Below are 27481 nucleotides of genomic sequence, written 5' to 3'. Positions count from 1 at the left end.
TTTTTTCTTTAAATCAGCATTGCCACTGGAGAAAAATTAAGCTACCAGCCTTTTGCTAAGAGTGGTCATCGATTAGGTCTGAATACAGGAAAGGGAAGTCCCCCTGTACCCCAAAGACATTCCAATGCTAATGCAAATGCGCAAATGCATCATTTTAAAGACCGATTCATACCGTCATAAACTGGCAACCAAGAGGAACATTCTTTCCTGACACTTCACAAGAGAATACAAATTCTAGTTTACTGAGCTCAGTTTACAGATATTTTTGCAAGCATAGGATGTGCTGCCAGTAACGGATGCTGTGACTGAAATCTTTAACTTGCATTTATTATCAAAGTCATACTGTTTACATCTGTAATGTCAACAAGATGCCACAACTACAAAAAAAGATTGTGCACATTGCAGTTTCAATGCAAAAAACAGTAAAATGGAAATCCATTTGTTAAAAAAGTAATTAAAATTACTCCAGAAAGCAACTGAATTGTTTTAACACCTTTACATCCAGTCAAATTAAAATGGTTAACAAGAAAAAATACAAATTCAAAAATCTGGTATCAGTGTTAAAAAGGCAACTACTTAAGCATTTCTATCAATTCGCACATCAATCTCCCTCCCACGAAGCTGTATCCCATTCATCATACGGCAGGCTCGCTCAGCTACTTCTGGGGACTCAAATCTAACCACACCACATCCTTTAGACTTCCCATTCTCCATCTTGATATCAGCATACAGCACATGACCTTAAAAAGAAAAGAAAGGGTCTTGTTTAACCTAGCAGGTATCACGTAACTATCAAATCACAATTCTCTACCTTAAGCCACAGAAAGTATACCTTTAGAAGCTAACATTACTTTGAAACTTAAAGCTGCGGGACAACTTTACCAAGTCATTGTTTGAAAGAAGTGTTCTTGGTTGAGATTAATTAATTCAGACTGGTTCTCTCAATTCTCACTCAAGCAGCAGCATCAGAAGTAGAGAACGGAGCAAAGCACAAGCTAACAAGCCGTGTCCAACTTGTCAACTCACACTTCACGTCATAACTGATGAGGCTGGGACTTTGTTTTGCCATCAGACAAGCTGCACACGATATTGGGGAGCAAGTTCTGGGCACAGCAACCGCTGCCATGAAAAAAAATCCCCAAAGCTGAGCAGCACACCTCAACAGCCAGTAGCTGAATTCAGAATTTTTTCAGTTTTTTTTTTAAGGATAGTTTTCCCAGACAACTATGTTAATTTAGATAGAAAGAATCTGTGCAGGTGCTTTTCAACGGTTCTCAGGACTTCCATAGCTCTATTCCTATCTTTTTCTGCAACTAGAAAGAGGCTATCCACATGATAAACCCAGTCCCTGAGATGGAGAAGGGAACAAATGCTTAGAAAAAGCATGTGTTAACCGGGTTATCAACTGGCCAGGCATTTATTTCTTTTCAACACTGCAGAACTCTTGCTGGTATAGCAGAGATGGTAAAACATCTTCACAACACTTGTCAATGTTAAGATATAGTATTTCAGTAAGTCTGAGTGAAACTTTAGTTAAGATACTAGTGTCAGGGACATAAAGAGCCAGGCGTTACTGTTTAATTCATATTCAATTCTCAGAGTAATTACCAGTGATAAAGTAACTTACCACATTCATTAAATTTATCTTTCAGCATTTTCCATGTAAAATCAAAAGGCAGCTGTGAAAAGAGAAGAACAAACCATTACTGAGGATCTGTTAAACAACTTGCAAGCACTGCCAACTCTTCAAAACACGTCTTCCATCTGGGGACAGCCATTGTTCAGCATCTTCATTTACAGATGCAGAGAGCTCTTCTGTTAAGGAAATGGCTTCAACTTACAAAACCCTACCTAACTCCGCCTTTGGCAGCACCCAATGTTAGATATCCTGACTGAAGTCAACCGAGCACAGATGAGATCACCATGTCAGTACCAATTCATTTCAGGAGGAAGGAGAGGTAGGAAGAAGGCTACTCACATTTCTCACAAATATCTGACAGGCTTTTCTGGCCACCCCAGCTGCAGGTCCTCCAGTTCCTCCAAGGGAGCCTGCAAAATTGCCTGCAAAGTTTCCACGTTCCATGTCCATTGTTCTTTCAAAATTGCTTCCCATTGCAAGTCCCATTCGATCTATGCCTGCTCCCATGCCCTGTCCCATAGCAGGACCCATTCTTTCCATATTAGTGGCTCCAATGCGCTCCAAGCCCATTCTCTCCATGCTAGCAGCACCCATACGATCTATTCCTATTCTTTCCATAGGAGTGGCACCTATGCGATCCAAACCAGCTGGCATTCTCTCTATGACCTGACCCATTCCAGTTCCCATTCCAGCAGGGACCATACGCTCCATACCTATACCCATTCTATCCATGCCAGAACCCATACGTTCTACGCCTGATCCCATTCTGTCCATAGTGGTGCCAACGCGGTCTATGGCAGCACCCATTCTCTCAATACCAAAGCCTATTCCAGAACCCATTCTCTCTATGCCAGAACCCATTCTCTCAATAGCTGGGCCCATCCTCTCAATGTTAGGAGCGATGTGATCTATGCCCAGAGGGGCCATTCGGTCAATTCCTGAACCCATTCGCTCCACGTTGGAGCTCATGCGATCCAAAACAAGACCCATCCTGTCTATTTCTGACCCTACTCTCTCCATCCCATGCCCCATCCCGGAAGGTATTCTTTCTATTCCCGAGCCCATACGATCAATGCCAGGTGCCATCCTCTCAATCCCAGGAATGCTGGCATTTCCACCACCTGGAACACAACACACAGATTATCAGTAATCATACAGGGATAAAAAAAAAAGCAACTAATGCATGCTTACACTGCTGAAATGCTTTAAGCTTTACCATCATTCAGAACAGTGACTGCACACTATGTGCTCTGTTGCTGCAGAATATGAAGCAAAAGTTTTATTTCAGATTGCAAGAAGAATACTGTTGTCGATTACGCAGACCATCATGACTACAACACATGATTTAGGGGAGCAGTCATCTCATCAGGCCACATGCTATAGCTGGGATGGAGAAAAGTTTACCCCTTCACTAAGGAACTTAACTTCTGTACGCACAAAGAAAGCCTTCCAGAAAAAACAAAGCAGAAAATTTTGAAGGCATATGCAAACCTAGAAGAAGATCAGGTGGCAAAAGTAGTATTTTAAATACAATCTTAGCTGCTAGCTGTCCTGTGCAGTACCCTGGGGATTACACAGCAAGAGTAGTGATTTAGTAACTGAAATTACAGTTCAAATACAGATTGCTTGGAAGAGGAATGAAACCACATCATCTGTGCCATGCAACTCAAAGATTGCTTCTGCCAAGCCAGGGAGAGACTTTTATAACAAAAGCTTGCTCAAACCTAAGAGCCCTCTTATCGCCAGAACTCCAAGAGAAAAAAAGCAAATTCCACACAAAAACCAAAGCAGAATGATCATTACAAAGTCACAGAGCATGCTTGGCCTTTTAATGTAGAAAGAAATATAAAAAGGTTGCCTGTGCCATAAAACACAAGCAAGAATAGGGTTTCTATATCTGCCACATAAAATCCCTTGACTGAGTTGTCCTGACTCTGCTACAGAGTCTTCGAGTTCCTGCAGGAGGAGGATCACTCCCCTATAGTTTAGGCCATTTTGCTGTTGTTTGAAGGATCTTAGCTTATCTATCAAATCAAGTTTAGCACTGCAGCACTGTAAAAAAAAAAAAATCATGTTGAGTTTGATTCCTATTTGAGGGGAAAAAGCCTTGAAGAAAGTGCGTACTTAAATTATCTACATATGTTTAACGAAGAGAAACAAGTTGTGTAACCCTAGGATGAGCCTATGCTCAAGAGAACTGAAGCAACCACATTTACGAACAGCACACATCCTGCTTCAGTATTTTGAGCTTCCGTAGTACCTTAAATAACACAGAATGGTTTTGGGTTATGTGACATTTGTACCTGTGCAAGCAAATTGGCTCCTTCTTTTTTTTTTAAAATGAAGAAACAACAGCAATAAACATTTAGTATTTCTTCAGCTGAAAGCCAGCAGCGTTGTGCGTTTGGTTTTAGTCTCTCAGAAAAGGGCTAATCCTGTGCAGGCAGGCAGAGCCAACTCTTGGTTATTAAATGTTGTGATTCAGTCATTAAGCAAATAAAATTAATTCTGTAAATTGGGAAAGGGGGGAGGTCTGCCTACTTTGAGATATTTGGGTTTAGCTTTGTTTCAGAAATTCTGCCGTTTTGAGAACGTCATTACTGAAATAGTCCATATTTCCAGAGAGTCACTGGGCAACTTGCTGGGAAGCTAAACGTTATACAGGCAGCGGGAAGGAGCAGGACTTTGTTCTCACTGAAAAAAAATTTAGTATCTTACCAGTAGCATTTCAAAAATGGAAACTGCCAGAGAAGCTGACACTAAAAATACTATTTTTCCTACTCTTCCAGTAATCTTTTTTCAGAAGTGTTTTAATGCATAATACTGCTTATCTATTTAAAGATTATCTCCCTCAAAACTATTTTTATTGTATTATGCTATTAAAAAAAAGCCCCCCCCACACCACAGTGAGTTAGCATAACTGAACTGCTGCTTTAAGTGCTTTTTGTTTTTTGAAGGCTGTATTTGCTTCGCAACCTTAATTTTAAGGTAAGGATATTTTTGTCTTTTTTTTGATCACTTATAAAAAAAGATCACCTTTCCTTGCATACAAGATCCAATTTTATAAAGAGTCATCTGAGTTGTATCAGAAAGAGTGTACTTTCTTCACTTTCTTTAAAAATGAAGTTATATTAAATTAACAGAGAACAGCAGTACCAGAGCAATCTCAGGAACAGGCTAAATCAAGCTGTACACACACAGAACAGATGCTCACAGAAGACATTAAAAATGTTTAAGTTCTGAACCTTTCCGCGAAACATGATTAATACCTTTTGCCATCTCAAAGCTGCTACAGACAGAACAGCACTGCACTATCCTTGCTCAGTTCAAGGAATATTTTACACCAAGTTATTTGCTATATTGGTATCTTCCTTTTCCCACTGGGGTTCAAAAGGGAAGACCAACAGAAGAGCACTCATTTTAGTGCTGCATGAGTTGCACAGTAAGGCATTCTCTTCAGTCATCTGATGTGTGAGTCTATACCAGATTCCTAAAATGTCTGGGAGGAAGGGAAGGAAATTAAGGTTTCACCTTATTTTTCCTCCCTACTGTCTAGGCCGCAGACTACGTTTTAGTGACAGGATTGGGTCATGCATCATTCAGAACCTTCCTCTTTGCCACACACGTATATGGAAGTTTAGCATGAAGTTTCAAGACACAAGGCAGTGTATTAAGACTGTCAGAAGGTTTCCTGTCACATCTGAAATTCCATTACACAGCCTCACAGATCACTACTAGCGTATCCATCTGCCTTCTGTACAGCTCTTGGGAGTTTGATCAAAACCAAACTATTACAGCAAGTACACAGAAAATATAGCCTGTTTTGTTATAACAAAACATGTGTGATTTTTCTGTACAGTTCAGGTATGAAAAGCAGGAAGTAAAAGTACTTAGCTTAGTGTACTTACCTATTCCTCTCTCCAAGGTCTCTCCAAAACTACGAGACATTCCCATTTCATTTCTTCCAAATTCTCTTTCAAATCCTCCACCCATGGCACGATCCATTTCTGAAAAGATTAAGTTTGAGATGTTCTTCAAGGTGTTTAAATGACTCCTGAGAGAATGTTTTAATACGAACATCATTTTTAAAGATTAACAGCAAGGCAAGTTTTTTTATTATGTTCTCCTGACCACTTTATCACGTCTTCTTGAGATCAAAAAAACCAACAAAAAGCAAGACTCATCTCAATATGGACAAACACATTTGAGGCAGCCGCTTTGCTCTGGAGAAGTCCTTCTGGTGAATACAGAAAGAGCACAGTTTATCTCTTTCTAAACTAGCCCTTCAAGACAACCTCAACGAATCACTTGTTTTCTGCAGCTCAGAGGCCATGAGTGACTTGTGGACACCACGTCAGCTGTAAGCTTTAAGTTTTTCCAATAAAAGCTGAGAAGAGGAAAATGACCAGTCTAGAGAGTCGCTCCAGTGTTACACTCTCAGAGAACACAAGTCAGGAGTTGGATATACAAAAAACTAATGCCTACCACTCATTCTGCCCATGTTCATTCCAGCTGGGAAGCGACCAATGTTTTCCATGCCACCAAAAGGACCTTCCATTCCTAAAAGAAAATATTTTTCAAGGATTCTTTAGCAATGCATTTCAACTTAACACTGCACTTTACCCACATAAGCTGCTTTCACAGAACATTTCCACAGGCACCAAGACAACTCTGTATCACACATTCACAAAACAAAATTTGGTCAGAATTTGATCACACCGTATCTCCTAAGCCAAGGGCAGTTTTAACAAGGCACATGACAAAAACATTGGTCATGTTTTATCTCAGGTATTAACCCTTCCCCATACACCTACAGCAGCTTTATTAATACTCAAAAAGGAACAAGTTATTACTAAATTGGTGACTAATTGCGTTCAAAGTATTAAATTGTGTTCAAAGAACACAAATGCCTCCTAGACATATATGGCTAAGTTTACATGACTTTCAGAAAGCCCAAGCTATATACATGTTAAAAAACACAGCTTACCTCCCATTTTATTCATTCCAAAGCCCATGCCTTCCATTCCCATTCCTCAAAATAAAAGAGAAAGCTTTATATAGCAGACGTAATTCTACAAAAGTTCAGCCATTAGACTGGCTGTAGAAGTAGAGACCATACAACATGTCCACTCTCTGGACTGAAGAGCTTACATGTGATAACTGAGTAGATTGCAACATTCCTTCTCAGAAAATAAAGCAGCAAAGGGGAAAAACCCATAGGCGTTTATAAATTGAAAGCTGAATGTGTGCTACTTTTTAGGTGGCTCTTTAAAACTTGTGCTATTTAAACATATCCTAAACAAAGATTTGCAAGCCCACTAATAGGTGTTAAAAGTGACAGATGGTTTTAAAAGTTTAATGTATATTTGCAGTGTCTGCTGCTCATGCTCAAGAGTCAGAAAATGAGAGCTGTGCCTTGACCACAGTGAAAAAAAAATGGAGCAGTTGGTTAAATTCAAGTTTCCATTATCAAGCTCATTACTTAGCTCAACAAAAACTCATTTGGCTTTAACACTCCTAATACACTTCAACTTTTTGTGTAGGCAAAACAAAGCTATCTACCTTCTACATAGCTTAAAGCTCTCATGAAACAAAAGCATAGGAGTAATCTTCTTACCTCCAGGTCCCATGTTGCCCATTCCCATGCCTTTGTTTAAATGATTTGCATCAATAGGTTGACCTCCAGGTCCTAATCCCATGCCAATACCACCAAGACCATCTGAAGAAAATATTCAGATATCAAAAAAGCCTTCTTTCCATAGTTTGACAAAACAGCAAGTTTTATTCTTAAGTAATTGACTTCCATTCTCCAAAAAGCTTGCTGTGTTCCCACTTTGGGGTGTGTACGTAAAGCATGAAAGTGTATATAAATCCAGAGTAGATGTGTCTTGAAATATACTAAAAACTATCTCAAGTATTTTTTCTCATCATCCATTTTCCATCTTACTGCTGAGAAAACTTGCTTGTTTGGTTGGTTTTAAGCTGACTCCTGAAAAATAACTGGCTAGAACACTGCTTATTTTGTGCAACTCCTCAATCTAAGGAGAATAGAGTGGGCAATTTAGTATAAAGATCTTCTAACCTTTCCGCAATATTACCCTTGATTGACAAATGGCTTATTTCCACCTTTGCCAAGGTTCTTCCCTTGTAGGTAAGAATTTAACCACAAAGTTCGACCTGTCGTTATGATAGCCACCTATAGAATTCAGAGCACACAGCCAGCCTCTTCTCTGAGCAAACAAAGTATATAATTCCCACGCACAATTTTGAATCTTCCTGTACCCAAATGAATTAAGGATTCCCCAGTCCAAAGAAAGAAGAAAAAGCCCTCATATTTTCCTTAGAGTTAATCAAGAAGAAAGAGTTCTCTGCTTGCACTTGCATCAAACAACAGCTTAATGGCATTCTCTGCCTATGAGAAGAGGACTTCCTCCTTTACAGCTCAGCATAATAAACACAGGAAGCATTGAATCTTGTTTTAAAACAACACAAGATACCCCTTCCCTGCCCCAATAAAGGCCAAGAAACAGGCTTCCATTGGTATTTGTTGAGTTTTATACAAAGATAATTAAGTTGGAACCTAATGACTTTCTCTTGAAAAAGAGGTATACCATTATAGAAAGTCAAGGCAGCAATAAAACCCCTGAATGATACTGCTGCTGAATAAAGCTTTGACAGATACACAGAAAACTGAGCTAATTAAAGGATGGATTGATTGATGATTGCTAAAATTGTGCAAGTTAGCAGCACACAACAGGTTTGGTTCCCATGCCTAAGAAAACAGCAACTGGCTGAATTAACAGGATTACGTTAACAGCCACACTTTACGTTTTTGCTGTATTTAAACAAATCAAGCCTGTGTCCTCCCACCTCTAGCTCTTCCCTTCCAACCCAGACCCTTCCTGTGCAATACTTTCAGTATCTTATCACAGCATGGTTGAGGTTGGAAGGGATCTCTGGAGGTCATCTGCTCCAACCCTTCTGGCTCAAGCAGGGTCACCTAGAGCTGGTTACCCAGGACCATGTCCACACAGCTTTTGAGTATCTCTGAGGATGGAGACTCCACAGGCTCTCCGGGCAACCTGTTGTTCCAGTACTCAGTCACCCTCACAGTAACGTTTCCTTATATTCAGATGGAGTCTCCTGTGTTTCAGTTTATGCTTACTGCCTCTTGCCCTGTCACTGGGCACCACTGAAAAGAGCCTGGCTCCCTCTTCTCTATACCCCCCCTTTAGACATTTATATACATTGATAGGATCCCCTTTTAGAAACCTGAAGACCTGGAAGATTCTCAGGTCCTCAATTCAGCCGTTTCAACTGCAGGAACATTAGATATCCAGAATATCATCACGTAAAAGGAGGCACACTTTTCCCTATTGACTGATTTAATTATGTTTCCATTAAATCCCACTATTAACAGTAGTTTTACAAGGCATCAGGGTCTTTGAATTGCAACTGAGAGATCTGGAAGCCTTGAGAACGTGAATGGGATATTGTTTTAAGACAAGCTTCTAGCTATGAGCTGAAAGAAGTATCCAAAAAAAAAAAAAGAGACAAGACTGAGCAGCTCTTCTTTACTATTTCCCCCTTTGGTATTATTCAGACCATTTGGATCCCAGCTTTCCAAAGTTTGAACCAGTCTTACTGGGGCTGGGATCAGGCCCCAGTTGCTGAACAGCAAAACAAAAAACATAACATGTTCAATCATGCAGGAGAGACTTACGAGGAAGTTGTTGGGGTCGCTCCGGAGGAAAGAAATCTCCTTTGGGAAAGGCTCGTTCGTCCTAAACACAATTCAATACATTAAAGTTTGTGAGAAAAGAAAGACATTATTTCTTGCCCCTTTTTTTCTTTTTTTAAATAAATTAAAATACAGAAACTTAAAGCTCAAGCAATCTTCACTGTATTTATGATTGTCTTTTAGCAAAATAATCAGAATTAACCTTCCCCCATGGCGTGAGTTGACATCACTAGGAGTTAGGCAAGTCACACATCTCCCCCCCCATATTTCAACCCAACCTTGAAACCACACATCATCCAAAATCAGGAGCACAATTACCAGTTCAAAAAGCAGTAAGAGTTTGAACATACTTACCATTTTTACATGCATTGGTCTGTCAAACAGCAGCTGCCCATTAAACATTGCTATTGTTTCATTAAGGATCATTGTTCAAGCGCTAGAACCACACAAAGTCTTAAAGCTCTAAGTGCTATCTGATGCAGAGTACAAAAACCCAGTCAGAAAACCACACCTCTCCAAGTTGCTTCTTAAGCTATCATTCTCAGATTATCAAAAATCGTTCTGCCTTCTCCAAAACTAAAAAGCTTTGAAATCCAAGTTAACTGAATATTCAAAGAATGGCTTTTTAAAATTAAAACATGAGTTAAAAATACTCTTCTGCTTAAGATTAAGGTCATTAAGAGATCGCTCAAAACGTGTCTCCAAACCAGCCTAGGTGTTTAAATGTTTCATCAGTAACTTTAGCCATTCAAAACAGGAGAAAACATGCAAAAGTTCTCAACAATTCCAAATCAACAAGTAGCCAAACTTTGCAGTATGCCACACCAGTGAATCATGAGATTTGTGTAAGTCTTGCTCCCACAAGGCTTAACTTATTAGGTGCACATGCAGAATGGAATTAACATTCAAATAGAAAGAGAAACTTTGGGAGGGGAACGAGGGAAATATTTTCCTCCTTTCCGTACCATAGTCACAAGTTGAGAGACCATGCACACAGTAGTATCTATACTTTGTTGTTGTTTGGTTTGTTTTTTGTAGACTGCTATTAGCTAACCATCACTTGCATAGTGTAAGGATAGAGGGAACAGAGGAACACGCTATGTCAAGCCATCTTACATCGCAAATGGATTTGTTGCATTCCTCCTTTACCTCCATTACAGGAATTTAAGACAAATCTTTTCCTCAGAAATTGCATTTTAATACTAGCTACTACCTAGAGACAGAAATTTAGTATTTGGGCTGGAAATACATATATCCACACGAGAAGGAGAATCCACTTTGTTAATGGTTCTGAGCAAACAGCAACAATTCTTTCAAGATGGAAGTTTTTCTCTTTTTCAGTTTTCCTTACGTCTTCCATGCACTGCAATGGCTTGACTTTCTGTGACACGGCAATATCCTCACTTGTAATACTACAATTTATATTTTCATTCTGCTTTGTTTACCAAGTTATTTGCCTACTATTTACCATCATTACTCTTCAAGGATACATATAGCCTGAACAGCCTCTATAGCTTGCTCAAAAGTGACAGTGCCGATCCCACGACTTTTGCCATCTTTATCTTCTAGTATGTCTGCCCGAACCACAACACCGGCCATGCTGAATACTTCTTTCAGTTTCTTCCAGCCAACCTTGTAATCCAACTGGAAGATAAGTGATATTGCAACTATGAGAAAGATTTCCATCAAAAAACAGCTTTAGTATTCTTACATTTCCTTTCCCAATATCAGCGATCTTAAGAAACAAAGAGTCTTCAAAGAGACAGGATAAAATTTAAATAGCATAAAGAATGCTACAGAGCTCAATGCAACGTTCTTGGCTTTGTTCAAAAATACAAATTAACAGACACCATAATGTATACGATACATCTTAATTTACACCTTCACTAGCACAGAGAATCAACAAGACTAGCCACAGAATAAGTTACTACTCAGTTTTACTGAAATAGAGCTGAAAGTCTAAGGCTTTTCTTCTAATTCGTTAGATTTAACTCAGTTAAGACCCAGATATTCTGTTCACAGATTACACAGCACTTACATTTGCAACAAAGACAGTGCTTCCAAGTCTCCCTGCCTGTAAAGCATGAATGATCTCGTTGGGTATGTTGGGATTGTTGAGTATACTAGGCGGGATATTGATCATGCCGGGGCCGCCCGGGCCTGGACCAATACCCATTCCACCAGCTGCTGCCATGACCTTCTGCATTGCTCTCCTGGCATGCTCACCGTCAGGATCCTGCAAAAACAGAAACAACATACCCGGTTCCCTCTGTACTCCACTAAATGCATGGCTAAAACAGTCAAAAGAAGGGGTTTCCCCTTATACAGGGCTATCTGCTCCCTATAGATCTCCAGCCAACTACTTCACATATCATTGCCATCCACTAGTTTATTTTCTTTTAACCAATACGCCAGCACCCTTCAAGTTAGCAAGCTACCCCTACTCATGCACTTCCCCTGATTCTGAAAGTGTTTATCTATTATTCAATACCAATGATAAACCTCACAGTTACATCTGTTCCAAAGACTGATAAACCCAGAATGGCATTGGGACAGTTTTGGAAAACAAATGCCAACTAACTCTTGGCATCTTCAAAACAAGGCAACAATTCATCTACCTTGCACTTGGACTTGCACAAGACAAGATACAGTTTGTAAAATTTCAATAAGATTGGTTTGGGCAAGCTTTTTTTTTCCCCCACGCTGGCTTTCTAACCCAAAAAAACCTTTTGATGTATCCCCCTATTACTACATAATCTTACGATTTTAGGACATGCTAGAGAACATGAAGTATAGGATGAAGAATTCAAGGAAGGAAATAAGATTAATTATTGTCAGTTCACTTTATTCTGAAAGTGAACGTAAGCACCTTCACAATACAAGGTGAACTTATGTCACTTAGGTTGGAAACATCACACTGTATTCAGTGAGCAAAATGCACCAGCACTGCAAGACTGCTGAAGAAAGTAAAATGTCAAATGGAATTAATTAGTCAGAAATACAGATGCTTTAAAAATAAAAGCTATTAGACTTAATTTGAATCTTGATCTGAATTTTAAGACTAAACAATAGCACATTTTTGGAAACAGAAGAAAGGATAGCTTTCATATGATTATTTCAGCTACAGAAAATCATAGCAGTCTGAGGTGGAGAACACATTAAAGTGAATACAAGTCACTTCTCAATTTAAATTTCCTATTTCACTGTTAAAATAAGGTATTGCTCCAATAGAAAGCCAAGAGTGGTTGTCATACAAACTACAGTCTTCTGATCAAGCAAAGGGCTTTATCTATTCTGCCATAAATTTTTATTATGTCACTTGAAGGCCTTCATGCTCCTCAGCAATGAGACAGCCAACAAGGAGAGGTATGTACCAGACACTCGGCAAAACTGATGCTAACGGGCATCCACAATAACTTAATTCAGACTGGGGCACTTGGCTGGGGTAAGTGTTGCTAAAGTCCCTGATACTGGTAAAATGCTTCTTCATCAATTTCAGGTATCATTTCTGTATTTCTGTCTGTATGACACAGACAGAAATATTCAAGTATGACAACAGTTTCATGAAGAGTTGGGCAAATTACAACCACCTCTTCTCAAGGACTGATACCAAAGGGCAACCTGACTTCCAGTACTAACGGTGTATCATTAACAGGAAAACTGACCCAGAAAAATGGCCCGCTCTCAACAGTTTTTTCTTCCAAGGTCCCCTTAGAGAAGTCAGTGCCTGATGACTTCCAGGTGCAACTTTTTCTAACCTTCCATTTCACCTCTTCCTTCTTTTAAAGGGTAGCAAGAGGTCAATAGTGCCAGAAGATGGCTTATGCCCAGAAGCAGGCTGCTGCCCCCAGAATTCATTACTCTACTTTCAAAATCTGCCAGAACTGAGAAGTGCTGCCACTTGCTGTCCCCATCCTTCTTCCCAAGTGCTCCTCAGACTACAGCAAGAAACCGGTTGCTAAGGGCAGACCTTCTGCACACACGCTCTATCTTAAACTCATGCAGATGTCTTTCACCCCCCACCATTAAGTGGGCAGGGCATGAAGCCTGCTTAGCCAAGAACGTAGCTCACTTACTTCAGTGTTAGCATTAACTCTTGGCCTTAAGGTAAGTCCCTTTTTATTTTTGTTTAATTGAACCTTCAATGCAGCTACAGGTTCCAAACTGCTGGAATAAAACTTTAAACTTGTCAATGGTTAAGAATTAACTCATGGTACAGTTGAGCATGTCATACTGGTTGACAATAGCAAAGCCATTAAAATGGAAATAAATCTTTGAAGTATTTCAGAAACCAGCTTATTCTACAGAATTGTTTGTAGAATACATTCATTATGATGCAGAATTAAAAGGGGAAGCAGTCAAGAACAAACAATACTTATGCAGGTTCCTTCTTCAAATCACTAAGCAAGAAAGTACACCTGCAGTTAAAGCCAAACTCTTGCTTTGTCCAAGTTCTGCACTGCTACCATCAGCACCTATTCTTTAAATCAAGTTTAGTCTTGATAATCACATTCAAACTCAAGTTCAGCAGTACATGCTGATGGTAAAAAAAGGTTGACTTTTTTTTTTTAAATCCTATTTGATGAGTCCTGCCTTTTGTCAGTTATTCTTATCTGCAAATGAGTCAGCCATAAATCTTGACTAAGAACTACCCCTTCACCTTCAAATTCAACATACTGAAAGAACAGATGCACGTCTTACTTCTTTCACTTTCAATGGTCTTCCACCAAGACTATGCTTGTTCAAAACCTCTGCAGCCTTTTTCATGCTTTCTTCCATCTTGAATTCAACAACACTGTGGGGATACAAGACATCTAAGAACATTGCTTATTTTTTAAGAGTTTCCTCATTTCTTGCTATAAATTCATAAGTGAACTTACGCGCATCCCTGATGAGATGATTTCACAGGCGAGTAACAGGGAGGAGAGGAGGGAAGAAAGAAGAAATAAAGTAAGTAAAAGCACAAAACACACAAACCACTTTTTTTTTTTTAAGTCAAAACACATTAGTTAGCCCTAATAGCAAAAATAAATGTAATCTTACCCAATAAAGCCTTCAATACTTGAATTCCATAAGATATAATTTCTTATGCGTTAACAGGATTAAACTGTAGTTTCTGAAGTTGTAACAAACAGAACTAAGTCCCGATTCTCCAAGAAAAATACCACACGCTTCATGTGACCTGTTCTTCTCTGTCATACAGCGAAACCCTTGCCATATTCTCTCACCCTAAATCCATATCCTTCAGTACAGTTAAGTGTGCTCCTACTATTCTTTCCTTGTAAAATACTGTTGCTGGACTAAAGGACTTAAATCCCTATGAAGGCAATATACATTTACATTTAGGAATTGAATTCTGTTTACTGGCACAGGAAGTGTAGTTTACAGAACCTGCTTTTGCACACTGGCCTTACAAATTCAGCAAACCACTACAGTGACGTTTTCCAAAACGCAAGTATTACTTTAATATTCCGTACCACTATACATACTGCTAGGGTCCATGGGTCATTCAAACAGCCAACGCCAACTGAACACAGTGGAAGACCACCCTAACACTGTTTACAAGGCCCCATCCCACCTCCTCCCCACCCCAAAAGAAGCTTTAAGCAATCCTATGTTATAGCCACTAAGTATACACACTCTCTACCTTCCTGACTTCGTTTCGTTCCACGCCACCATACAGTTACATTTGTCATGTAGAAAATCCACAGAAGAAATCTCTCAAACACTTACCCTTGACTTTCCTTCAGCGTCCATTAAGAGCTCCACGTATGTTACCTCACCAACTACAAATCAGATTCCAGACGACACATATACCAAGGGAGAAAAGCCAAGAAAACAATGGGAATTTAGAACAATCAACAACCGTGTATGGAGCCTCTGCCTTATAAGAAAGCCCAGAAACACTCCATGTTCTCTAAACCACAAAACTGGACAATTACAGGTATGCAGTAACGTCTTAAAACAGTTAAACATGTTCTTGATTTTCCTCCACTTCAAAAGCCAGCTATTTCCACAATATCAGTTTCCTTGATCTTTAGTACCCACTCATTACTTGAGGCAATCCAAATCCATGGGAAAGTCTGCAAGAACAAGTTTCCTTCACTGTACATAGTATGCAATCTTGTCTCCATAGTGCAGAACTTGAACAGTTATTTGCTCTTCTCTGGATTTGAAGACAAACTTCCAAAAAGGGAGTCAAACTGAACCAAGAGACCAAGAGATCACTGACTGCCTACTATTTATTTCAGCAGTTTTTTAGTCTTTTGTTAAGCCACAATAAAATAAAGTTAATTTTTTAGCTTCAATAAGTGGTATTAAACAGTCTGCCGTAGTTGCTCTCAAGACAAAACCACCTACAGCAACAGGCAAAACGCACTGGAAAACTACACCTGCACCCTTCCTCACAAGATTAGGATTGCCTTTTTACGACCACGTAACCATATCATGTACCTCCAGAATACAACTACCAAAATGGCTGCTGCCTTTGAAGTGACTGGCATACAGAAGAATCATCGAAGAAAACATTTTTTTACTTTTACTTTCTGGTTTTAGAAGTCCTAAATTTAAGACAGGAGGACTCCAAGTTGCATTATCTGAAAGGTGGAAAGCAACCTTCACGGGAAACCATATCCCAGTCTAAATATTGATAGCATACTTTGAGCAACTGGAGTCTCACACTCAAGAGTCTACCTCTTAGCAAGGGACAGTGTTCAGCCTGACCTCCCACAGGACCAGTCATTTGTAGGACACCTAGTGTCATTATGCAAAACGAACATCCTGAAAGGTCCTTCTCGAAGCTGGAAGAAAAGGAATGCTTAATGAAATCACTACTTTTTTTTAATCTCCATTTCTTATTTAAAAAAATAATTTAGCAATATCAGCATTCCAGCAAAGAACAGTTAGCTAGACAGAATAAACAAACTCTGATCCATTCATGTTTTTATAGTGTTTGAGACTGGTAGAGGCTAACAAGCAAGTCCCTTTGAAAGGGACAGAGCAGATCGGAGCATTCAATTACTATCCATAGCTTCACTATCTAAACAATACTTCTTGAAATAAAGCCTAACAAAATTAATTCCATCCTATAATCTGAACAGTATGAGATCGTGTAGTATACATGGAATTGTTTCCACATTCTGCATAGTGAAAGGGACTGCACTGTAAACAGCCCTTCCGGACTAGTCCTTGGTGGTACATGGCGGCCGTGCACCGAGTCCAAATATTCAGCATTACCAAGACATTCTGAAGCCATCCATCTCAACAGCAGCAGCCAGAGTCCAACCAAACTTTGATCAAGAATGCAAATGTGATTCAACAATTTAGGTAGTAAGACAACAAATTCCCAGATTACCTACAATACACAACCACTCCATTTCACAGAGGCCAGAAGTCACAGGTTAGAAGCCTATGACTTTTCTCCTAATAACACTACTGAGCCCCTGGATTAAGGACTCTCCTCTCCCAACCACTAATCAAATTCAGCTACAATTCTTACTTCAGATCCACACAAACACTTCCAAAGAAGGTTGCCAAGCTTGAACATAACATATTAAATACGATTTAACATTTACTCTTAACAAATCTCTGAACCACAAGATTTCCAGGAGTCTATCACAGCAGCAATTGTTTGTCACTTGGAAAATCTAGCATGTGCCAATTTTGCTCAGTGCTTCACATTCAAGCCTTATAGACACCTATATTAAAAACTAAATATACGTCTTGAAGCAGCTGCTTTCCTTCAAAGGACATCTGAACTTCCTGAATAGCCAAATTAAAAAAAGGCAAGGGGGAAGGGAACAACACAAATAGTGTAAAGCTCAGTATCCAAGACACCAAGTCCAGAGTACAGAACAACTGCAATAAAAATGCATTTTTTCACTTGAAAAATATGTAAAACGATTCAACATGACACTTCTTCCAGGAGACTATTGTTTGAGGCTGGCAAAGGAAATTTTTTTTTTTTTTAAAACAACCTACGCTGGATCACATTTTATTTGTTTTTTTTTTTCTAGATCCGAAACCACAGTATATCATTACATCAGGCACTGGGGATAAAGCAGAATAGCAGACAAGGGTAGCCTACGATAGTGCATAGGCAATTAAGCCATGGAAAAGTACCAACAGTGGATATCCATGCACCAAACCTGCTTCAGAGGGCAAAAGAAAAGCACAGTGATCCAGGCAGATTTTCTTTCTGCTAGAGAACACTTGGCTTATATCAGAAAACATATCCTATATCCACAAGTGAAGAAATTTCATTCAAGCACAAGAGACTGTTACTTAAGGAACTTAAGTTTATTAGCGGACCAGCCTCCAAAGGGAGATAAAACTTGCAGAAAATACTAGCTCTAAGTCAATGCAAGTATAATTAAGGAACATGTTCCCCGTGGTGTCTTTAAGACTTAGCTTAGAGCAGGCTGATTTATTTGGTATTTTAAGCCTCACGGCTTAAAGCTTGAGAAAGTTCAGAAACTCGATGTTTCTTAAAACAAGAGATTAAAACAGAAATCATTGCAACAACTAGAAAAACAAACCAACAGAATCTCCAGTGTTACTTATCATTACAGTCATTTTTCTTCCCCCCCCTCAAACTTTATATCCACTTCCCAAAGTTCATCTACACAGAAAATTAAGATATTCAAGCCAGGTTGGACTGCCAGCATTCAGATATTCTCCAATGACTGTTCAGGAAGCTCAGATAGGAACGTCCATATGGTGACTCGAGGCATGGCCCTAAAGACATACATGGGAACGTAACTAGGATAACAAGCTCAGACGTAGATGTCAACTTTGAAGATTCTAAAGTTGGGCAATATGATTTTAATAGTTAGTGACAAACCAAGAAGCTCTGAAAGGCATGAAAGGTGCAGAGAGGCAAGTCTCAGCAAGAGGAGAAGCACAGAAACTGAAAAAGGGGTAAATGCTTTATGTCATGATAATTTCTTTGGCCTACATGGTCGAAAGTAAATACTAAACACAGAAGGAAGCCTCTCAAGACATCACCAAAACTATATGGATGTCCCATCATCTTCAGAAGTAAAGAACTACAAGCAATGTGACTGATTCAAGAGGACCCTGCCATCAAAAGTCTAATACTTTCAACCTGAGGCAATTCAGAATTGGTCACAGCTTCTCCTTCAGTTACAGTGTTTAAAGCTCATGACAGGCAACCTCTAAAAAGTTACATGGGGGGCTTGAGCTGGGGGGAGAGAAGAGAAACAAACTTTATTCATGTACAAAGCTTTAGTTAAAAGGAGAGAAAAAAAACATTCTTCCCAAAGTAGAGACAGAGAAGAGTTCGCAAGCTATTCTTTTACAGTAGGGGAAGGGAAATCTCACTTTTGTATGAGAGAACCCGGGAAAAAACATGGGTAATTTTGGCTCTTTAAGAGCCCAGGCAGGAAAGAGGGAGTAAAAAAGCTGGTTGCAGCTACTGATGAAGGACAGTGCCTCCTTGAAAAGACGGACTCATTAGCACATCTACTGAAAGTAAGGTGGAACAAGTCAGATGCGGAACAGCACTTCCACACTGCTTATTCATCCTTTTCTCTTTGCCCACCTAAAACTTCAGTCTGCAGGCACACTGCGACAGAATCTTGGGCACTGAAATCCAGGGGACTCTGCAGTAACAACTGTCTTCAAGTACTGGAGTAACAGCTGTTAGTACCAAAGTAACAAAAGTGCTCAACTAACATTTGGGATTGAGTACAATAGCAAGAGAGCATGAGTTACATCTTTAGGAGGCCACAAAGGTTTCAGAGATTTCTGGAGATGGAGCAAGAAAGAAGGCAGCACATGAACTTTAGCAGCTTCTCTTCTTCACAGAAAGTTTAAGCTGGGAAAGCTTTGTTGCTTCTTTTCCTCACATCTGTTCACACATCCAGGTTTTGACATGAAGAGGAAAGCATGCCTGCTCCATACTACAGCTCTGCCTTACGTAAACGTGGGTACAACCACGCTAATACAAAGAGTCCCTTGGGTGTCCTGGAATCTTTGAATGTGACATGAGCCTGGCCTTGACTGCAATTGCTCCCAGCTTTGCAACAGAGCAGAAATAATTATTGCCTCATTTTACAGCTAATCTTTCTCCTTGTATTGTATGCCATCTTGCTACTCTGGTCAGGAAAAAGGTTTAAAATACAAAATTCTGTATTTCCTAAAGGAACCGATAAATATCTGAAATTCAAATACAAGTTCTTTTTTATCATATGGTATCACCTCACTTATGCCAGCTGCCATGAAGCATTACTATTTTTCTCCCTAAAACAGTGCCATTCGTTGGGGGACAGATTAAGACAGCTATTTAGCATTCAATCATGTTTACATTTAGACTCCACTTACATGCTGAAGAACTGCTGCCTCATTCTTTTCCTGAAGCCATTAACCAATTGCCAGTTATCAATGCTGATTACGTCAGTTTAGTAGAACCTTGTGTTTGTCAGCCAATACAAGGGAGTTTCAAACAAGAACATTTTTTTATTTCATTAATAACTATGTCATACTGCATACCTGTAATTGAGTTTCACCAACAAATACACTGAAATGACTGAACCAAGGCATTACTCTTGAGAGACATGTCACCTTTAGAAGACTTCAGATGTACGCATCTGAAAAAACCAGGTTGCAGAAATATGAGCAGACCTCAAAGCTCATGACTCCTAAACCATACTTACTGACGCAAAACAGCCGATTGAGGTGAACTCCTCCTACGTTCAGCAACCTGCTATGCCATTGCTGCTAACAGCTTAAGTCTTCACGACTGCCAAGCGATGGAGCAGTCATGAAACGCCTATGTTTACCCTTTGTGTACAGATCCGTTTCACATGCTCCCAAAACCTTGAACGTTTGGCCTGTAATTCTTACACTTACAAACCAAGAATTCTAACGTTCAGATTTTTCCACGGTCACATTCCTGGTTCTTGGAACTACTATGCCTTGTATCAAGAAGTACCGATTGAGCAAGTTCAAGCACAGCACAAGAGCACCAATTTGGTAGAAATCAGTGACTAATTAGAATGAATCGCAACTACACAGCAAATCTAAACTGTTTTATTTTAACAAGCAGTCCCAAAAACCAAGAACAATGCTTCTCCATGTTTAGCATAACAAGCCCTGCAGACAGAATGAAGAGGTTTCAATGTTCCCCTAGGAGTATCTGCTGGAATTGAGTAGCTGAACAGCAAGGCAGGAAACAATCTCACACCGGACTTTTCCATCCACGTGAACTGGAGAGAAACCACAAGACACTTGGAACGGAATTCAACATAGTACTTAAAATTAGACATCTACACATACAGATACTCCTATTAACCAATGTATCTTGTGTAGCAAAGTGAAAGCATAGTTTAAGGCAAGGGACCATTCATAATTAGGGCCTGTTACAGCAGTCTTTAAGACTGTAATTCTTCATATTACAGAAAACCATTGCTGAATCTCAAGCATCAACATTTCACAGTCGCTAATTATGGAAGTTTCCCAGGGCTTATAGTCCTGAAGTTCGTTACGCAGACTCAGTTCCATTTTGCCTCCAAAGACAAACATTTTAAAACCCTTTGGAAATTAGTTTTCCCATTCATTAGGCCACACCTTGTGAACACATTAACTATCATTCCTTACCTAGTTCAAACACAAGTGAACACTGATCACTATTTTGCGAGACATTTATGACTGATGCTATGTATTTTAGAAGTGACCCACAAGAGGAATCGTTGTATTAGTTACTCTTAACTTGTTTTGAGACATTTTAATGATGGGAGAAGTCAAGCATTTTCTTGCCACTCCGCTGCATTTCCAAGGTGACTTGAAAACTAGTAAGTTGGGCATCAGCTTAAGAAAAAACACTACATTTAGACTTGTCACCACCTGAGAGTAGTCAGCTCAATTTCTTCATCTTCTTCAAGAGATGAAGATGCTAAGGTCAACAAACAAAGGCGGCTCCCATTCACATGGGACATTTAAATAGATGTGGGGAAGGGGGAAACACCATGAACATGACTTCCAAAGCCCTAACTGTGTTGCAGCACATGCCAAAGCACAAACCTGATTTTCCTTTTTTGCAGGTCACCCTTAAATACATTTTACTGCTATCAAATGGCAGTATGGATCTTTATCTAAGCACAAATCACTACCAAGTTTGGGGACACAGCTATATATACACACACCAGATCAGCAGTAAATAACTACCTTTATTACCCAAAAGACATTAAAATGCTTCAGAACGTTTTGTTGCCTGTCAAGGCTAAAATCTGATAAAAGCCTCATTTTTCCCCCCTAAGAAGAATACTCTTTTAGATCTCCGATGAAGCACTATTAGCTATATGCCAACATGCCTATAAAGGAACTATCCATCTGGAAGGCTGCCAGGGAGCAGATGTTGTGCAACATCCAAAAAGGCTTCAAGACGACCTTTTACAAAACTCGTGTCACTAAGTCCACCCAGAACTTCAACTCTTAAGTTTACAAACAAAGTCAGCCACAAGTAAGATGACAGACATCACTTGGCCACCTGAGTTGTACATTACCTTTCTCTTTGACCAGGTCTTTCAGAGACTGCCACTTCACATCAAATGGAATATTTGTAATAAAAGCTCGGTATCTTTTAGCAGGATTAGCATATGGCTCAAAGCGATTTCCTCCTCTTTTGACACTTTTCTCTTTTCTTTTTTCATTTTGGCTTGGTCGTTCACCTTCACTGCAAGCAAAGAAAGATAATCACACACATTAACTACTCTGGCATTTGATCAATGTCATACCACCTCTTGGAACATAACTTGTTACATTCTTAAAACTAAATCAGAACTTGCAAAGTTTCATCCATTCACATTATTTGCAAAACTGTACACCTTTCAACCAAAGCTGGTACACACGGTACCAGTGCTACATAGTGTACTGTAACAAAGATTTTCTAACAGCAGACAAATTATGTCACAAAGACCCACTATTTTCTCCCACCTTTATCCAATGTAACCAAAGTTTTCGATTTCATAAGCTGAATCTCTTTAAAGCCGACCAAGCCTCACTCCGTCTCCTCATAATGCTCCAGACCAGACGTCCACCCTATTTATTTTCTGCTTAGCACACTATACTACTTAAACACCTTTAAGTCAAATAATACATTGACCCACCATATTTGTAGTCTTACACTAGAAGAATTTTAACAAAATAATCCTGTATCTAACTAAACACTCAGGTCAATGACTCTTACCTAACAACCCTTTTTTTTCTCCTTCAATAAATACAGTTTTTGGACAACACAAATTCAAAGCCTCTGTGCATTCCAACAAATGTACTGAATTAGTTCTTTTATCTATTTCAGAATATCAGCTCTAACAGGTCAAAAATGTAAAATTAGAAATTAAGACTATTTCTCAACTACCCTAGATGACCACCAGGTCTTAACAGGACACAAATGCTGCTGAATAACAGTATTTAAAAAAAACAGGATAATGAAATACTTCAGCCCCAGCCTGACATGATTTCCTTAACTAATCCAATTAACCTCCTTGTTCACTTTGTGCTGGTTGAGAAGATGCAGAAATACATCTTTAGAAAGAATTAATGAGAACACATTAGTTCTGGTAAAGAAAACTGGTAAAGTTTCTAAAACTCATCTGTACATACACTGAGCTTTTGCTCAACTTAAGACCTAAGTAGCCCTGCAAAGTCCAAGCCACGTCAGAAATTCTGGCTCTGATGTGAACACACTTCTGCATCAACACTGTCCGTCCCTTTAGAACCATTTCAATCACTGGACAGATACAACAGCCTGCAGGGAAAAAAAGAGACAAGTATGCAGACGTCTATGAGGTTTTAGATTTGAGTGGGTTCCCCGTTTTTACCACATAGCAGCTTACACTTTTTCAGCCACAAGAATATGTTACAAGCAAACACACAAAAATATTGTACTTCATGGATACAGCCATAACCGCAAACAGAATTTGGCTCTAAGAATGGCCATCACGTATCACTTAAGGCCAAAAGAGACATAGGTTCTGCACGTAAGTAATATGCTGGAAAAGAGGTCTATTGAAAAAAAGTGTTCTTTAGTTATATACAATATTTATTTCATCAAAAAGTGAAATTTTTAGACTTTCCCTCACGGAACTTCTTTAAAGCTTCTTGAGTCATGAAGTAATTAAAAACCCCAAAATAGATTCAAAATAGGACAATCCTTCTAACACCTTAACTTCTGTTTGGCTGAAGAAATTACACAAAATGTAGTGCTTGTGTTAAAAGCTACACCCAGTTTTTTACGGTTATTCCTCAAACTGGAATTATTTACACTCCCCCTGGGTTGAACTGCTGTATAACATGCTTCGAAGTAATGCGGTATGATGCAGACATTTTTTGCAATCCTGCATTTAAGGCTCCCGAGTCAGCTTAAAAACACCTCCAGCTTTGATATACCTGTAAAGAATTCAGACAAGCCACAGTACCTGCCATTAAAGACAAGCATTACCCTAGAACATATTTCTTATCATATTCAGCGTAACAAAATCCAGCCAGGTCAAAAGAAGTGTCAAGGAAACTACTTCAGCTGCAAAGTTTTGTAAGTTTTGTTTTTTGGTTTTTTTTTTTCTTTTGCAGGATTTCAGACACCACCTCCGTAGGTTTCACACACCGAAAGGACAAGAACAGGTAGGCACAGGTCCACAGAGATCGCTTAAAAGGTGCGGTTACCAGTATGAAAACAACTGAGCGTTTAGGACTTCTTTTAAGGGAGTTCTAGACAGCAGGAAGGAATGAGCCCCACATCACCTCACACCTGCCTGTGAGCATCTCTAAGCTGGAAGGGCAGGCAAGATAAAATTCCCACAGCAGCTTTGCCCATCCCAATAAGGAACCACTCTGAGTAACTGTGATCCATTTACACCAAGGCTAACCCTAGATCTACAGAAGATAATGCACTTCAAGTAGTTACTTTCAGAAGAGATTTCATCTACTCTTATTTTTTCCCTTGGGTTACAGAACTGAAATGCTTCACCTAAAGAAAGACTAAAGAAAAATTATCCTGTCTGTGATGTGTGTAGAATGAGGAACTGAAAAGGAAGCTCTTATTTCCTCCAAAGAAACCAACTATTATGCACATTCCTCTGCAAGATTTCTTCAACACGCCATCTAGACCCAACAAGTGTACCAGAAATCAAGAAACTAAGAATCAAAATCCAATATAGGCAGATCCCTCTTCCCCCCCGCCAAGGATACTGAAAATACATTCACATGAACGTTGGCATTATCACTATAGACGTGTTAGCTTTGCCACATGGAGCTTGGTATTACAAATAGAATTGCACCTAGGAAGAAAGATAAGCTCTCTGGAGACACTCCAAATACAATGGGGGCCAGGGAAAAAAAAAAATCAGAACAAAGTAGACATCTTTACTTATACTTCCAGGAATAAATCGTCTCCTCATATAAGACAAATTACTGATTGTGTATTACCTAGAGCTGCAGGCTCTGCTACAGTTGCCAAGAGCGAGCTTTGAGGTGTAAACAGAATCTAAGACATGAACATCCTCCACGTACCAACCACCCAACATGAGAAGGAGAGAAGATGATGGGAAGATCCTTCCCTAGCCCTGGCTAACGTATTATGTGTCACCATATCATGTGCCGTGGTGGCACTGGGATCCCCACCCTCCGGGATCAGGACTGCCTCCACTCCTGAACAGGCATGCCCGTTTCTGCCTGGCAGGAAGAAGACAGAAACAGTTGCGTATGTTAATGTTTCTTCGGTTGCCATAAGCACAGTTTAACTATTTTGTGTTGGGAAAAAATGTAGATATGGACATTCTTCCCAAAAAATGTCACTTGGAAAGCTGACTACCTTCCTGGTCATGTGAACAGAGTCCACAAACTCAGGCAGCAGAGGCAGATGAGAGTGGTCTTTCAAATCGAGACACACCGCCAATCTCCTCACCATACCCATATTATCATGAATTAACTACAGACCATCGAGCTGGCCTCTGTTATTCAGATCTATCAGCTCTGGGTCAGGCTACAGATATGCAACATGCCTGGGCGTAACAGCCTGCAGCAACCGGCAGCCTGACTGACACACAACTATGTAACACACCTCAGGAACAGCAGATAAACAAATCTGACCTCAAGTCAGAAACATTGCTCACAGAACATCAGGTTCAAAATGCTGATTCTTATCTCCACGGCATTTAAGGCCTGGGGCCAAAAGTTAACTGAAAGAAATGTGTTCTCTATTCCACAGATTTGCTATTAAAAAAAGCTTTGCTAACTATGAAATTTTCCAAAATGAGGTTAGCATTTACATAGGAAAGTGCCAAGCAGTTCAAGCTTTTTCTGCTTACAATTCCCACATTTACAGACCTAGAATTGTAACCCCTACAGATTTTTTTTAAATTTCTGTTACATTCTATTGACATCAGACACACAACCCTTACTTAGTGCCCGGCATCACCTTCAAGCTCTTACCCTCGGGGCATTTGTCTCTCGTGTTCCTAACCCACTCCACAGGCAAATCATCAACCTCAAACAGAGCACACTTTGCTCCAAATATTGCAGCGGTATGAGAGATGACCGCCCAAGAAGAGCTTAACTATTACAACCTGCCATTGATAGAACAAAAAGTAATTAACTTAGAACATCAAAACCCATCCCGCTGGCACTACCTATACCTCCAAGGGAGTCTTTAAGTTATCCACTAGGGCCCAGCAGAAACATTTCCCAAGCGGGACAGGCAAAGATCTCCAGGCTCTCCCTGGCCGCCGTACCCCGGGGCCTGCGCGGTGCACAAAGCGCCAGGTCGAGGGACCGGCTCCTTCCCTGCTCCGATCTCAGACCGCGGGAGCGCCCGGACGCGCCTTCCCAGGGCGGCTCCGCGCCCGCCAGTCTCCGCGCCGCAGCGGGTAGGCCCCGCCCGGGTTCCCGGGACGCGCCTGGAGGCGAACAGCGGCCCTAGCCCCGGTAGCGGCCCTGGCCTCAGTCCCGGCCCCGCCGAAAGCCCCCCCTGCGCGGCGGCGGCGGCGGCCCCCCATCTCGGCCCGGCTCAGGCCAGGCCCGCGGCGCGGGGAGGCCGCATGCGGCGCGGCAGGCCCAGGCGGTAGCGCGGCCCCATCAGCGACCACCTTACCTCTTGGGGGGCGCATCCCCGGCACTGCCTGCCCCGTTCGGTGGTGGCGGAGCCGCCGCCGTCGCCGCGGCTGCCACCGGTTCCTCCATTTTGCCGCCGGCGCTTTCCGCGGCCGCCGCTACTGCCGCCGCCGCCGCCATTTTCCCAGCGCTGCGCCTTTGTGTGAGGAGAGCCCGCCCCGCTGGCTGCGCGCGAGGCACGCCGGGACGGGGGGGCGGGCGGCAACGGCGACTGGCGGCGATGCGCATGCGCACTGCGGCGTTCCGCTTCCCGCACGGGGCAGGCGGCGTCCGAGCGCCTGAGGGGGCGGCGGGGCCGTTCCCGGGCTGAGGGAGCTGCGTCTGCCCCGTCCCCGCGGGCTGCCCCGCCGAGAAGGCAGGGCGGCCCCCGCTCCCTCAGGGCCTGTCAGTCCTCGGTCGGGTTCAGCCGACCTCAGGGTTTGGGGGGGAGTGAGGCTTAAGCGTAGGGTGATGCTTATATGGACGCTGCAACTCCGGTGGGGCCCCACCAGCATGGAAGACCCACAGCTAACTCAGGGGATCTTACCAGTACACACAGCAGTTATCAGGATTACGTAGTGCGCTGCTGCTGATGGACCTTTGGAAGGATTAGAGCTCTTACCCTATGGTTCACTTCACACACGCACACTCCTTCACTCAAGCTATTGCCCTTACCCATTCCCTGTTTTTTCCCCTCTAAGTTTCAGCAGCGATCTCCAACTCTTGCTGAGTGTCACCTTGCACTGAGATCAGAGGGTTGTGCCCAGAGGGCCCTTTTCTGTCTTCAAACCTGGCACTCTCCTGTTCCACGCTCCCAAACTCAACCTGCACGTCCAGACATCTGCTGCGTGTGCAGCACGGAGGTCCTGGCGGGGCTGAAAGGCCAAAACAGGGGTGCCAGGCAAGGCAGAGGGCACACAGAGCAGGTTGTGAGGGGCCTGAAAGGATGCTGCAGGGGCACGAGGAGGTTTGGGGAACACTGTGAGGAGAGTCCA

The 27481-nt window shown here is 41.1% G+C and overlaps 2 protein-coding genes across 17 annotated transcripts in view; both read right to left on the bottom strand.

Moving 5' to 3' along the window:
• TIMM44 (translocase of inner mitochondrial membrane 44) overlaps window positions 1-26094 on the bottom strand; it is a 57124-nt gene extending 31030 nt beyond the window's left edge. The window contains exon 1 of the mRNA XM_075175187.1: window positions 26033-26094. The gene's annotated coding sequence lies outside the window, so the exon portion shown is untranslated. The remainder of the gene's footprint in view (window positions 1-26032) is intronic.
• On the bottom strand, window positions 307-26680 carry HNRNPM (heterogeneous nuclear ribonucleoprotein M). 16 transcript variants are annotated; one of them, XM_075175182.1, is made up of 15 exons: window positions 26488-26680; window positions 21905-22074; window positions 15110-15166; window positions 14082-14175; window positions 11419-11616; window positions 10871-11024; window positions 9735-9784; window positions 9363-9423; window positions 7257-7358; window positions 6627-6671; window positions 6125-6199; window positions 5548-5646; window positions 1979-2760; window positions 1628-1679; window positions 307-740 (listed from the first exon to the last, which is right to left on the bottom strand). In XM_075175182.1, the coding sequence occupies exons 4-15, from the start codon at window positions 14157-14159 to the stop codon at window positions 577-579; spliced, it is 1860 nt and encodes a 619-aa protein (XP_075031283.1). In that variant the 5' UTR covers window positions 14160-14175; window positions 15110-15166; window positions 21905-22074; window positions 26488-26680; the 3' UTR covers window positions 307-576. The 16 variants fall into 16 exon arrangements, 8 of the variants coding, with proteins under 8 accessions (XP_075031283.1, XP_075031282.1, XP_075031285.1 ...); XM_075175181.1 differs by having other exon boundaries at window positions 14058-14175; window positions 26488-26641; XM_075175184.1 differs by lacking the exon at window positions 7257-7358 and having other exon boundaries at window positions 26488-26651.
• Window positions 26681-27481: the final 801 nt, after the last annotated feature.

The sequence above is a fragment of the Calonectris borealis genome, chromosome 28 (assembly GCF_964195595.1).
Source record: "Calonectris borealis chromosome 28, bCalBor7.hap1.2, whole genome shotgun sequence".
Classification (NCBI taxonomy): domain Eukaryota; kingdom Metazoa; phylum Chordata; class Aves; order Procellariiformes; family Procellariidae; genus Calonectris; species Calonectris borealis.
Note: the sequence above shows the minus strand (reverse complement) of the source record. Positions and strands in the feature narration are given on the sequence as shown.

Excerpts from the sequence above, each read along its gene's own strand:
- HNRNPM (XM_075175177.1), bottom strand. The coding sequence starts at position 26,627 with ATGGCGGCGGCGGCGGCAGTAGCGGCGGCCGCGGAAAGCGCCGGCGGC. Across the intron at positions 6,200-6,626 it reads TGGAATGAATAAAATGGGAG|GAATGGAAGGTCCTTTTGGT; the intron begins GTAAGCTGTGTT and ends ATTTTCTTTTAG. Across the intron at positions 1,680-1,978 it reads GTCAGATATTTGTGAGAAAT|CTGCCTTTTGATTTTACATG; the intron begins GTGAGTAGCCTT and ends CTCTTTTCACAG.